This window comes from Rana temporaria, chromosome 12 (assembly GCF_905171775.1).
Source record: "Rana temporaria chromosome 12, aRanTem1.1, whole genome shotgun sequence".
Lineage (NCBI taxonomy): Eukaryota > Metazoa > Chordata > Amphibia > Anura > Ranidae > Rana > Rana temporaria.
In genome coordinates, this window is record NC_053500.1 from 64,617,856 (window position 1) to 64,632,390 (window position 14,535).

Below are 14,535 nucleotides of genomic sequence, written 5' to 3' on the forward strand. Positions count from 1 at the left end.
TGAAGCTGACTGATGATCAGTCGTGCCTACACACCATCAGTTAAAAAAACGATTGTGTCAGAACGCGGTGACGTAAAACACAACGACGTGCTGAAAAAAATGAAGTTCAATGCTTCCAAGCATGCGTCGACTTGATTCTGAGCATGCGCGGCTTTTGCATACTAACCGTCGGTTTTGACCTATCGGTTAGTCTGAGCATGTGTGGATTTTTAACCGATGGACGTACCTACAAATGATAATTTTTTTCTATAGGTTTTTTATCCATCAGATAATTTTAAAACAAGTTCCTATTTTTTTAACCTATGGATAAATAACCGATGGGGCCCACACACGATCCGTTTGGTCTGATGAAAACGGTCCATCAGACCGTTTTCATCAGACTAACCTATCGTGTGTATGCAGCATAAGGCTCCATGCACACTGGACGCTAAAAAAAGCTATAAAAAACGCCAGTAGCTTTGCAGGGAGCCTTTCAAAGTTTTTTAGCGTTTTTGCAATAACGTTTATTAGCGTTTTTTAGCTTTTTTTTTCACTTTGATAAAAAACGCAAAAAAATGCTGGCGACCTGCGTTTTTGAGCGTTTATTAGCGTTTTTCCAGCATTTTTAGCCTTTTTTTCCACCAAAAAAAACGTCACTTTGAATGCGAATTTCTTGTGTTCAGAAAAAATTTCATAATCTCCACTGCTTATTAATGCTAAAAAAAAAATCCATGTGTGCATGGACACATAGAACACATACAACTATAAAACTACTATTGCTTGTTTGCCTATAAATGCACCTTTCTGCTGGTATCATTTACTAAAAGAAAATACCGTTGGAACAAGCTATCAATTTTTAGGGTCTCCTCAGTGACAGCACCACCATAAAATTATTAATCACTATGGGCAGAAAGCGGTAGAGCCCTACCAAACTAATTCAGTCTTTAACACAATGGGATTTTTTAGGATACTTTAAAAAAAAAAAGCATTGCAATTGTTTAAATATTATACTTTTCATGTATAATTCATTGATTGAGACTTGAGGATCCAGTGGATCTGGGGGCTTCCCATGTGTACTGCCCATCCTTGTCCTTCCCATTATCTTTTTATTTCCCCATCTCACCTTTTTTTTGTTTCTTTTGTTTATATTTATTTTTTCGTTTCCTATTGCCTACTTTCTTTCTCTTTTCCTGCTCTCTTCGATATGCATACCCCTTTTTTTACATGTTATTTTATATCAGGTATTAGAATGATTTGCTTCCAACAATGTTGATGCAAGTGTATACTTACATACACTGGGGTAGATTCAGATAGAATTTACGCCGGCGTATCCATAGATACGCCGCGTAAATTCAAATCTGCGCCGGCGTATCTACTTTCTGTATTCAGAAAGCTAGATACGCCGGCATTAGCCTAAGATACGACTGGCATAAGTCTCTTACGCCGTCGTATCTTAGGGTGCATTCTCACGCTGGCCGCTAGGTGGCGCTCCCGTAGTTTTCAGCGTAGAGTATGAGGACCAGCGGCGGTCCGTCCATAGAGGGCGCTGGAGCGCCGCCCCCTCTGGCTCCGCACCGCCACTGAAAATAACATACATTCATTCTGTCTGTAACTCCACACAGTAATGCAAGGCTTTCTCCCTCGTGTGGAGAAAGCCTCTTCAGGGGGGAGTGGGCGAGCAGGAGGGTCAGGACGCCCACTAACACACAGCTCCTTTCTCTATCTGCAAAGTAGAGAGTGTCCTGACTTGCCTGCTCGCCCCCTCCCCCCTCAAGAGGCTTTCTCCACACCAGGGAGAAAGCCTTGCATTAATGTGTGGAGTTACAGACAGAAGAACAGGAAGTGAGGATTTATCAGAAGAAATAAGGGCATTTAAAAGCAAAATGGAAGGATGAGGTAAGTGAAGGAGGACTGCACTAAGGTAAAGGAAGCTAGTTAGGGGGAAAAAAATGTTCCTTTAAAACCCCTTTAATGAGCTTCTCCTCTCCCCTAAATAAAACGAGCAGTTAACCCTTGCTATGGGCCATATTCTCCTAGATTTCCCGCGGGCGGCGCGTAAGCCATTTACACTCCGCCGCCCCAACCTACAGGAGCAAGTGCTGTATTCCCCAAACACTTGCTCCGTAGTTTGGGGCGGCGGAGTGTAAATGGCCCGGCGTAGCCACGCGTATCTCCAAGGGGGCGGCTTCTATTTAAATTAAGCGCACCCCCGATTCTAACGAACTGCGCATGCGCCGGGCTTAAAATAGCCCAGTGCGCATGCTCCAGTTCTCGGCGTAAAACGTCAATGACGCCGACGTGTGCGTCATTGACGTAAAGTCGTATTCAAGAACGACTTAGGGAAACGACGTAGCCGACGGAAAAACACGACGCGGACCCGACGCCATACTTAACATGGCCTACGTGGGACTTGCGTAAACTTACCCCTCATATAGCAGGGGTAAGTTTACGCTTACGCAAACGACGTTAGCGACGGTTACGCGACGCAAAATTGTTCGGGAATCGGCGTATCAGGCTCATTTGCATAAACAAATGAGACCTGAACGTAAACGCCATCTAGGCCGGCGTAATTACATTTAAGATCCGACAGTGTAAGTGACTTACACATGGCGGATCTTAAGTGTATCTATGCGAAAATGATTCTAAGAATCAGTCGCATAGATACACGGGCCAAAAAAGAGAGATACGATGGAGTATCCTGAGATACTCCATCGTATCTTTACTCAGAATATGGCCCAGTGTGTGCACATCCCGCCTATGAGAGGTCATTTTCAATTTTCCCAGAGCTGGGCTTTAGAAAAACTATATAGGCATAATACCAAGTATCCTGAAAAATTGATTTAGGGCCAACATAAATTTTTTTGCACAGAAAGGCAAAAGAAATAGAAGCGAGACTGCAACTAGCTACCTAAAAGAAGTTCAAACAATCTACCCCCGGCCCCCCGAACTAGAGATGCAGCTTAAAGGGGTTGTAAAGTTTCCAGGTTTTTTACCTTAATGTAACTGCCCCCTGATCCCCTCCCCCTTTTCTTACCAGAACCCGTGTATTCCAGCGAAAGGAGCATGAGCCCAGCGGCTCCAGCTGCTTTCAATCAAATCCAGTGACACGGGAGAGGCGCAGAGTCCTGCTGTCTGTGTCAATGGACGCAGCAGCAGGACTCGTAAGCGTGCCCATACGGGTGCACCCAAGAAAATCAGCTCTCTGTAGGGGCACTCGAGAAGAGGAGGAGCCATAAGCGCCACAGACGCACCCCAGAAGAGGAGGATCAAACCCTTGCACAGATCAGGTAAGTATAGGCATGTTTGTTATTTAAAATAAAACAAAAAACCTTTACTATCACTTTAACTTTGCTGGATGTTGGAAGGACCCAATGCAGAGAGACAGGCAACTCCTTCACCTGGCCCAGCTGGATAAATATACCAAATCAAGTTGCATTCTATCAATTGTTTTGAGGCATCAAGCCTCATGGAAAGCTGTATAAAGAGTTGGTCCCTGAGACTACCTGACTGATAAGCACACCAGTATTACACTGGTAGTTTACTAGGACTCCAGAGAAACAAAAATATTTGCCCTAATCCACTACAACATCTTCCTGGGACCATGAAGGCACAGAGAAGATAAAGTAGGGACTATGTTTTAAAATCTCCGAATCCTGGCAATCTCAAGATAATGCTGACAGAAAGGATGAACATGGAAATGACATTTCACAATTGAGCAGTCAGCAAAATGTTCTCACCCTGCCATCGTGGCTCTTCACCTAAAATCTTTTCTATCATGGCATGGCTTGCAGCTACAGCAGTCTGCCCTTCCATACTTCCATCTAGGGGTGTCTGTCCATTCTGCAGTGCCTCCATCGCCTGCAACTCCCTGCATTAAAACAGAAAACAAAAACTTCAATATATTTCAGATTCATATACCACACTGGGGGGTCAATGATATACACTGATATATCTAAGGACTCATTCACATGAGTGGTTAGGGGCGGTGAAAGCAGACAGGTGAGCCCTCTAAAATGCCCACCTAAACAAGGACATGCAGCTTCTCAGGGCTGTACACATTGTGTGGCAAAAATTAAACCCCTTGTTGTGCTGAAAGTGACCTATTCGAGGTAATGTGTGCACTGCATGCAGGGCCGCCATCAGGGGGGTACAGGAATTACACCTGTAAGAGGCCCGGATGGCAACCCCCTTTTTTTGTAAGGGGCCCAGTGATCCCCGGGTGATAACACCCCCTTCTTTTTTATAAAAACATTTTTTTATATATTTTTTTAATCATTATTAAAGGGCCCAGAGGTCCCCAGGGGCCCGGATGGCAACCCCCCTTTTTTTGTAAGGGGCTAGGGGGTCCTCATGGCCCCAGATGGCAACCCCCCTTTTTTTAATAAAAAAAAAATTATATATATATATATATATATATATATATATATATATATATATATATATATATATATTTTTTTTTTTTTTATTAAAGGGCCCAGAGGTCCCCAGGGCCCCGGATGGCAACCCTCCTTTTTTTTTATATAAAAAAATAATATATATTTTTTTGTTTGTTTTTATTAAAGGGCCCAGAGGTCCCCAGGGCCCCGGATGGCAACCCCCCCCCCTTTTTTAATATATTTTTTTTATTTTTATATATTTGCTTCTCAATTAGCGAATTACCACCCCCCCCCCCCCCCCTGACTGCATGCATGTGGCTGCTGCCCATTGGTTCAGTCTTTCCAGGGTTTAGGCTGGGTTCACACTACTACACTACTTTCATCCTACTTTGCTCTGTGTTCAATGTTTCCCTATGAGAGCGTCTTGTAGCGTCCTACACAAGTCGGTCCGACTTTGGAAATGCTCCCTGTACTACTTTTGGTCCTACATTGATCCTACTTCAGGCCCATTGAATATCATTGAAGTCGGACCAAAGTAGTATCCTGTTCATGAAAGTAGGATGGATGTAGGACCAATGTAGCAGAGCAAAGTAGGATGAAAGTAGTGTAGTAGTGTGAACCCAGCCTAAGGCAGTGAGGTAACTACCACCCCATGGAGGATTAGGACAGCTGACCAGAGTAAACAATCAGTCCACCTATATTAGGTGGCAAGAAACCCTCAATTATCTTTGTTTTTGAGCCCAGGTTCACACTGGGTACGATTTGAGATGCGATTTCACATGTGAAATCGCATCTCAAATCGGCGGCATTTGCCGGCAATTGACGGCAATGACACTGTCCTAATCGGTGCGACGCTGCATCTGCGGCGCTGCACTGATTTCAAAAAGTAGTTCCTGTACTACTTTTTGCGATTTCGGGCCGCAATTTACATTGACATGTATGCAGAAACCTGCACAGATATCTCTTAAATCGCGTCCGAAATCGGGACTGCCAGCGGGAGTGAAATCGCGCGAGTTCAGCTGAACTCGCACGGCTTCACTCCCGCAGCCCAGTGTGAACCAGGGCTCAGACAAATGCATTTCTATGATGTAGCTAGATAATATTCTTAAATAGTCTACATACCAATAATTAGGTAAAAGTGTAAGAACGAGTGCGCTACTCTGTGTTTGAGAACACGTGAATCAAAAACAAATAATAAATTACTATTGCACAATTGTATTTGTATCTGTACACTGATTATACATCAGACAGGAGGCTCATATCTTATGCATTAATCCTTCTTTATTAATGCTCACAGCAGAAGTGTAAAACATCTAACGTATGTAATAAAAGAAAAAACTGGTAGAACCACACCTCCCAGCAGTCCCATGGCCTAAACCACTCCCATACTAGTCTCTATAAATGGACTGCTCTCATCTAGGATCTTCCTCTTTCTTTCTGCTCACGGCGGAGCAAGATAAGTATCACCAAATGAATTGATATTGATAATATGTTATTCTTCATAATACATATCTATTATAGTACGGTTTAAAGATAATCTTGCCTTGACACCCAAGGCTTCATTCCCCAAAGTTTTTTCATCCTCTTTTATTGTTGTTTTTCTTCCCTGTCTAACTCTTTTTCTGTGCTGTATAACATTACCTCAGTTTCCGCTGGGACCGCTGCGATCGTCAGCGGTCACCAGCGGCCATACGCACCCTCTCTCTTTACCTGCCATCTTCTCCCATGCGGCGCGCCATCTTGGGCATATTCCCTCTCCTCTCCCCTCTGTAGAGCGAGCGCGCGTCGCCAAGGAGGCGGATCCACCGCCTCACTCTATCCCCGCAGAGCCGCCCCCGCCGTCCTATCACTTCGCGTGCTGGACTCGGGAGGCGGGTCCCCTCAATCTTTCCAGCCAATGGACGCCTGGGAGCCGTAGTCTCGCAAGACTTCGCCCCCAGAGCGCAATCGCTCCCAGGCTCTCCTCCCGTCGCATGCCAGTCAGCGCTGGTGACCGGAGGGAGAGCCTGGTATAGTTCTGCTGCCACAATATTGTCCTGGGAATTTTATTCCCACCACTGCCCTGTGCCCACAGTTCTCTCCTAACTACCTTCTATATAATCCCTGGGTACTACAGAGCCATCGCTCACAATATATATATTTTACCCATCTGCAGCTGTCTCCCACTACCATGACAGAAGAGGGTTCCCCCTCCCCATTAGAGCAGGACTTGGTTCTAGAACCAACTCACCTCCTTAGTACGGCCCAACTACAAGACATCATTAACCAATCTGTCCAAGCAGCACTAACAATAGCTGCCGCTTCCGGACCATCCCAATCCAATCATCCCCCTGTGCCCGTACCCCTCGGCACAGAACCGACCACAAACAAAGGAAAATCTTCTTATAAAAGGAAGAATGTGGTGACGGTTTATGACTCCCCGGCAGGGGAAGCTAATAATATGCTGCGAGCAGATCCTTCCACGGACTGCCACCCCACGCATCCTACAGACCCTTTTCAACCTCTGAGCCTCAGAGAGTCAACAAAAAGGCACGGTTTAGCTAAGAGAGCCAAACCAGACTCATACGTTATAGAGTCGGACGACGATTCATCCGCCGAGTCGGATAAATCGGATGTCTCAGGGTCTGATTACTATGAGGAAGAGGATGCGGGGGCTTCGGCAATCCTCCCGGATGCCAACCCTGACGACCAGGGCAAAGACGTACTAGACGCCATGGGGGAACCCCTATTCAACCCAGACACCATTTCCCATCCCCGCTCCGGGGACTGGTCCCCCCTGCCCCACGTGTCCCAATATGTAGAACTCTGGGCACGCAAAACTTTGGATAAATCCAATCGCAATAAACTTAGAGCGGAGTGCCCCCGCCCGCACATCCCCATGAAGGCGGTTGTCACACCTACAGTAGACCCCATTTTAATGAAATACCTGCTGAAGACAGGTAAAATGCCCAAGAAAGGGATAGACCGGTCCTTTACAAATATCCAAGACCGCATCCTGGACCTGTTCGGGCCTCTGACCAAAATTCTGAATTTGGCGGAACAATCCGCGACAACCGGCCAAGGGGTTGATTTAACACAACTTCGTGGTTGGGCCCAAAGAGCCATATGCCTTACGGGCAATGCCAACACCGCCTGTTCAGTTGAGCGCAGGCGCTCAATACTCATGCGCCTCGACCCACAACTAGCCCATCTAGCGGAGTCCGAGCCAGGCCCCTCAGCAGGGGGCATGCTTTTTGGCGAGTCCTTAATAAAGGACATTAATAAATTCGTGGGCATGTTCAACAGCCTGGATAAGGCACAAACGTCCCTGAAAAAAGCCAACAATACCAGAGTTTTTCCCCGGGCCGGCAGAAACAGGGGCCGTTCTGCCGGCCGATACAACTCGGGCAGACCTTTCCAGAGGTCTTCCGCTCAAACGCACTATACTCAGGCTCCCACCCACTATACCACCACCGCGCAACCGGCACCATTCTTCCCCCCCCGTGGGAGACCCTGGAGGGGACGCGGCCAAAGAGGATACCCTCGTTCACGCCCGTATTCCGGTGAGTACCACACCCATTCCCTTTCCCCTCATACCGGTGGGAGGCAGCCTAATGTTTTTTACGCTCGCCTGGTCTGCGATTACGGCAGACTCCTGGGTTCTGAATACAGTAACAGGTTTCCAAATAGACCTTGTTTCCCCACCGACTCTGGGGATACTACCACCCCCTATCCATTTTTCAGAAGAAAATGTGACCCTCATAGACACCGAACTTCGGGAATTGATAGCCAAACATGCGGTCACCGAAGTCACCACCCCGTCACCGGGTTTCCTCAGCAACCTCTTCCTGGTCAAGAAGAAGGGGGGGGGTTATCGCCCGGTCATAAATCTCTGGGACTTGAACCAACATGTCGCCTATCGACATTTCAAAATGGAAGGCATTCACTGCCTCCGAGACCTACTCACCCCCGGGGACTGGTTAGTGAAGGTGGACCTAAAGGACGCCTACCTCACAGTTCCCATGCACCCGGACTCCCAACATCTCCTCCGCTTCAGATGGTGGGGTCGCATCTGGCAATTTACGTGCCTACCGTTCGGCCTGTCCTCAGCCCCATGGTGTTTCACCAAGCTGCTGAAACCGGTCGTGGCAGCGTTGAGGAGCAGGGGAGTGCGTCTGATAATCTATCTGGACGACCTCCTCATAATAACTTACTCCAAGAATATGGCGTATCGCCATATGAATTGGACCATCGACCTGTTACAAGCCCTGGGTTTCGTAATCAACCGAGAAAAATCGGTTCTCGTCCCTGCTCAGGAGATGGAATTTCTGGGTTTCTCGATAGACACCCACCTCGCTATCCTTCGACTGCCCAGCGCGAAGCTGGCCCTAATCCGAAAGGAGATCAGGGCGGTTCTGCGCAAGGGTTCCCTATCCCTACGCATCCTGGCACGCATAGTAGGCCTATTAGCTGCGTCCATTCAAGCCATCTTTCCGGCTCCTTTACATTACCGAGCCCTCCAGAGGTTAAAAATCCTACATCTGCGTCAGGGCCTTCGCTACGCGGACGAAGTGTCCCTATCCCCAGAAGCTCAGGTCGAGCTACGCTGGTGGCTCCGACACGCCACCGACTGGAACGGCCGGACGATTTTCAACGCACAACCAGACGTAGTCATAGAATCGGACGCGAGCCGACGGGGCTGGGGCGCCCGCTTGGGGATGAGGTCCACGGGAGGGATCTGGTCCAGGGAGGAATCCCTGTTACATATCAACGCTTTGGAACTCTCAGCGGCTCTCTTCGCCATTCAGAGTTTCTTGGCAACACGGACCAATTGTTGCGTATTATTGCGCATGGACAATATTTTGGCGGTTCAATACATCAACCGCCTGGGAGGTACCAGATCCAAGATTCTAGCGGACATCTCTGCGGAGATTTGGCACTTCTGTCTGTCTCGAGACATCTCTCTTATAGCAGAGTACATTCCGGGGGTCTCCAACACAGTAGCAGACTGGAACTCTCGATATCTGGTAGATTCCAGCGACTGGGGTTTAGACCGTTCGGTTTTCACCCAGATAGAATTACTTTGGGGCCCCTTGGGCATAGACCTTTTCGCCTCTCGCCTCAACCACCAACTACCCCACTTCTTCAGCTGGAGACCGGACCCAGGGTCCTCGGCTGTGGACGCTTTCCGCCACTCTTGGACAGGGGGTACGCACTATGCGTTCCCCCCATTCTCGATGATCCCCAGGGTCCTTCTACAGATTACCAATCAGGGAGCAACGGTGGTTCTGATCACGCCATGGTGGCCAGCTCAACCCTGGTTTCCCCTGCTGTTGGACTCGATCATCGACCATCCCAGACTCCTTCCCCGATTCCCTCGTATCCTGTCACACCCGACCAAGGGCATTCATCCCCTGGTGGAGGAAGGCACTCTGACGCTCCTGGCGTGGCTGGTCTCCGGGTGCCGGACCCGGGTGACGGCCTTTCAAGCTCGGCTAGAGACCTCCTCGCCATGGCCTGGGCCCCCGGGACTCGGTCGGCATACCGATCAGCCTGGCAATTCTGGGTACGTTGGTGTGACCAACGGCAAGCTGATCCCTTGCGTGCCCCTGTAAACGTCATTGCGAACTACAGATTCTTTCTCCTCTGGCAAGGCTTACGTTCCATCAATGTCTACAGGTCAGCCATATCGGCCTATCACTACCCAGTGGATTCCATGCCTGTAGGCAAACACCCCCTGATCTGCAGACTTCTGCGAGGTATCAGGTTCAAACGACCCCCGCGGCCTAAGTATCAGTCCACCTGGGACGTTTCTAGGGTCCTTGCCATGCTCTCGGGCTGGGGGGACAACGATTCGCTGTCTCTTAAGATGCTGTCCTTCAAGCTTACTATCCTGCTTTGCCTGGTTTCTATAAAGCGCGTCTCCGACGTTAGAGCCTTGGACATCTCAAGGCGCCAATTTTCACCTCAGGGTGTCAAGTTCACGATAGTCCGCAGGACGAAGACCGGTCTGCACTCGGTCTTCTACCCCTTTTTCCCTTCACACCCACGACTCTGTGTGGTCAGATGCCTACAGGCATACGAAGCGCACACTGCGGACCTACGTAGTCCAGGTTCCTCTCAATTATTAGTTTCTTACGTCAGACCCCATCACCCAGTCACAACTGCCACCCTGGCACGTTGGGTTAGATCCACCATGGCTCTGGCTGGTATAGACATCACCTTGTTTGGAGCACACTCCTCCAGAGGGGCCATGGCTACCAAGGTGATGGCGACCGGAGGCTCACTCTCTGATCTGTTAATGGCGGCCGATTGGTCTTCTGAATCAGTCTTCCGTCTTTTTTATTTCAGACCAGAGGATCATGTTGCCATGTCTGTTTTATGATGCTTGATTGCTATGTACTGTCTTGTTTTTTCCTTTTGGTATATATATATATATTTATGCTGTGTTAGCTTTGAACTTGCATAAGATATGAGCCTCCTGTCTGATGTATAATTCGAGATTTTCCTAGCTTGTGACGGAAAATATTGATTATATGAAGACAGGAGGCGAGTATCTTCCCTCCCTTCCCAACCCTTTCACGTTTTGTGTTTTGTTTCAGGCTATTGACATATCTATTACCTGGAGTTTTCGTTTAAACTATGGTTAGGGTGATGTTCCCCTGTTCGGTTCAATCAGCAAGTCGATGCGGCACCGTGGGCCAGCATAGTCGGGACCTACAGCCTATTCTTCTTTGGAAGTCTTCGGTTACGAATAGTGGGCCGGCTGGTCGAAGAGTCGATAATCAGAGACTAGAAACGACACCTCGCACTCACACAAAGAAAGAGGAAGATCCTAGATGAGAGCAGTCCATTTATAGAGACTAGTATGGGAGTGGTTTAGGCCATGGGACTGCTGGGAGGTGTGGTTCTACCAGTTTTTTCTTTTATTACATACGTTAGATGTTTTACACTTCTGCTGTGAGCATTAATAAAGAAGGATTAATGCATAAGATACTCGCCTCCTGTCTTCATATAATCAATATTTTCCGTCACAAGCTAGGAAAATCTCGAATTAATGTTCAAAGGATAAAGCTGCCATTCCTTGTAGTGTACACACATACATAAACAGTCATAATCGCAATATATGGAGAGGCACTAAATCTGTATAAAAATAACAATAATAAAGTGCTTTCATATAAAAGTATATAAAATAAACATAATATTAATAAACATGTGAAAAATATCTCTCATAAGTGATCACCATAAAATGAAGATCCAGTGAAGGATAATTGCAACACAGATAAAGTGCCAAATAATAATCAAAGGTGACCTTAGATATCTGGTGAGATAATAGTCCAGTGCAAAAAGGTGTAAGAAAAAGCACAATTCAAGGTTACAGTGCTAAATAAAAAATTAAAAAATATATAATTTTTATTATTTAATTTTTCTATTTTATTTAGCACTGTAACCTTGAATTGTGCTTTTTTTATTACACCTTTCTTTTTGCAATCATCCTTCACTGGATCTTCGTTTTATGGTGATCACTTATGAGAGATCGATCAATTAAAAGTTAATTTGCACAGCCCTATTTTATTAATATTGGCCCGGATTCACAAAACACTTACGCCGACGTATCTCGAGATACGCCGCGTAAGTGTAAATATGCGCCGTCGTATCTGTGCGCCGTGCCCACAATCTGAGAAACACCTAAAAATAGGGGGTCAGATTCACAAAAGAGATACGACGGCGTTTCTCCTGATACGCCGTTGTATCTCTGAGATACGATTGTCGTATCTATGCGCCTGATTCATAGAATCAGGTTACGCATAGATAGCCCTAAGATCCGACAGGGGTAACTGTGTTACACCGTCGGATCTTAGGCTGCAATTCTAGGCCGGCCGCTAGGTGGCGATTCCATTGCGGTCGGCGTAGAATATGCAAATGACTAGTTACGCCGATTCACGAACGTCCGCGTTGCCCGTCGATCTAAATTTACGTTGTTTCCGTAGAGATGCGTCGCGTAAAACTAAGCATGCCCTCTAGTTGGTCTAACCAATGTTAAGTATGGGCGTCGTTCCCGCGTCGAATTTTTAAATTTCACGTCGTTTGCTTAAGTCGTCCATGAATGGCACTGGACGCCATTTACGTTAACGTCTAAACCAATGACGTCCTTGCGGGAAATTTTAGGGACGGAGCATGCGCAGTACGTTCGGCGCGGGAACGCGCCTAATTTAAATGGTCCCCGCCCCATTTGAATTAGGCTTGCTTGCGCCGGGCGGATTTATGCTACGCCGCTGCAAGTTTACAGGTAAGTGATTTGTGAATCAAGCACTTATGCTGTAAACTTGCGTCGGTGTAACGTAAATGGGATACGTTGCGCCGCCGCTGCGTAACGCAATTGTATGTGAATCTGGCCCAGACTTCCTACGACCAACGTAATTTGCCTACGCCGTCGCATCGTGGGCGCATATTTACGCTGGGCGCATTTTCCGCTCCCATTGATTTTCTATGCACATATGCAAATAAGGGAGATACGCCGATTCACGAACGTAGTTGCGCCCGGCGCATAATATACGCGGTTTGCGTAAGTCGTACGTCCAGCGTAAAGTTATTCCCCATATAGGAGGCGCGGGTCATGCAAAGGTATGGACCAGGGAACACAGCCGTCGTATTTTACGTAGTACGTGAATAGGGCTAGGCGTAGGTTACTTTCACGTCGTAGGCAGTGATTCGACGTATCTTAGGCAGTTGTTTCGACGTGATTCTGAGCATGCGCACTGGGATGCGTCCACGGGACGGCGCATGCGCCGTACATTATTCGTAACTTGATGACGCTCAGTCCTTCATTTACATGGGGTCACGCCTCATTAGTATGGCTCACGCCCACTTCCACCTACGCTGGCTTACGCTGCGGAAACCCAGCATAGATTTGAGAGCGACTGGGGGCAAGTGCTTTGTGAATACTGTGCTTGCCTCTGTGCGCTGCGTCGGAGTAGCGTATATTCGATACGCTACTCCGGCATAACTATGTGCCAATGTATGTGAATCCGGGCCATTATGTTTATTTTATATACTTTTATATGGAAGCACTTTATTATTGTTACTTTTATACAGATTTAGTGCCTCTCCGTATATTGCGATTAGACTAACAATTAACTTATTTTATTTGACCCTTTTTGTTCTGTTAAATTTACCATTAAAAGCAATTTTAGATCAGTTTGGTAAGTACCAAAAAAACGTATTTTTCCTTTGAGAAATCTTCTCAGCTAATGACTTGCTGTGCCCCTGCCTGTGCTGACATCTATATTATGGAGAAGATAAGAAGGATGTGTTTGCAGTCCCATCCTAGGGTAAAGATGCTGCTTCTCTATACATACAGTCACTGGCGTAGCAAGGGGGGGGGCAGGGGGTGCTGGGGCCCCGGGCGAGAAATTTAGGGGGGCGACTTTCCGTGCCTCCACCTAATTTTAAATCCCCGTGTCACCGACACGGATGTCCGGCCAGCGGCCAGCGGCCACCATGTTTAATGTCCTCCAGCGCCCTGTGATTGGGCATATGGGGGTCATGTGAGGAGTGGGGCTGGAAGTCCCGCCTCCGCACATGACCGCCATACGCCCAATCACAGAGCGCCGGGAAAGTCTGAACATGGCGGCGGCCGGGGGGAGACGTCAGGCACTGCAAGTGTAAGCCGCCGTCTTCCCCTGCGGTACGGCGCTGTGTGGAGGGAGTTTCAGCATGGAGCGGGCATGCTGGGTGTGGATGGCGCTGGCGGCCGGCGGGGAAGAGAGTCGGGACTCCGAAGCAGTTCTGGGATCCTGTCCGTCCTGAGGAGAGTCCTGGAGGAGTCTCTGGAGAAGAGCAGCAGAGTCAGACAGAGGTAAGGAGGACTCTGAGGATCGATTTTCACCAAGCTGGGGGGAGGGGGGTGCGAGTATTGCAGGAAGTAGGACTTCTACTGTAGGTGTCAGTGTAAGTGTATGTGTCAGTGTAGGTGTCAGGTCAGTTTAAGTGCAGGGGTCAGTGCAGGGGTCAGTGCAGGGGTATGTGTCAGTGTAGGTGTCAGGTCAGTGTAGGTGTCGGTGTAAGTGTCAGTGTATGTGTCAGGTCAGTGCAGGTGTCAGTGTCGGTGTAAGTGTCGGTGTATGTGTCAGGTCAGGTCAGTGTCAGTGCAGGGGTCAGTGTAAGTGTCAGTGTAGGTGTATGTGTCAGGTCAGTGCAG

The 14,535-nt window shown here is 47.8% G+C and overlaps 1 protein-coding gene across 3 annotated transcripts in view; it reads right to left on the bottom strand.

The window, feature by feature from the left end:
- UNK (unk zinc finger) overlaps positions 1–14,535 on the bottom strand; it is a 102,214-nt gene that overhangs the window by 50,230 nt on the left and 37,449 nt on the right. For all 3 annotated transcript variants that reach the window (XM_040330522.1, XM_040330520.1, XM_040330521.1), the window contains exon 4: positions 3,717–3,847. In XM_040330522.1, the coding sequence (XP_040186456.1) occupies positions 3,717–3,847 (131 nt within the window). The remainder of the gene's footprint in view (positions 1–3,716; positions 3,848–14,535) is intronic.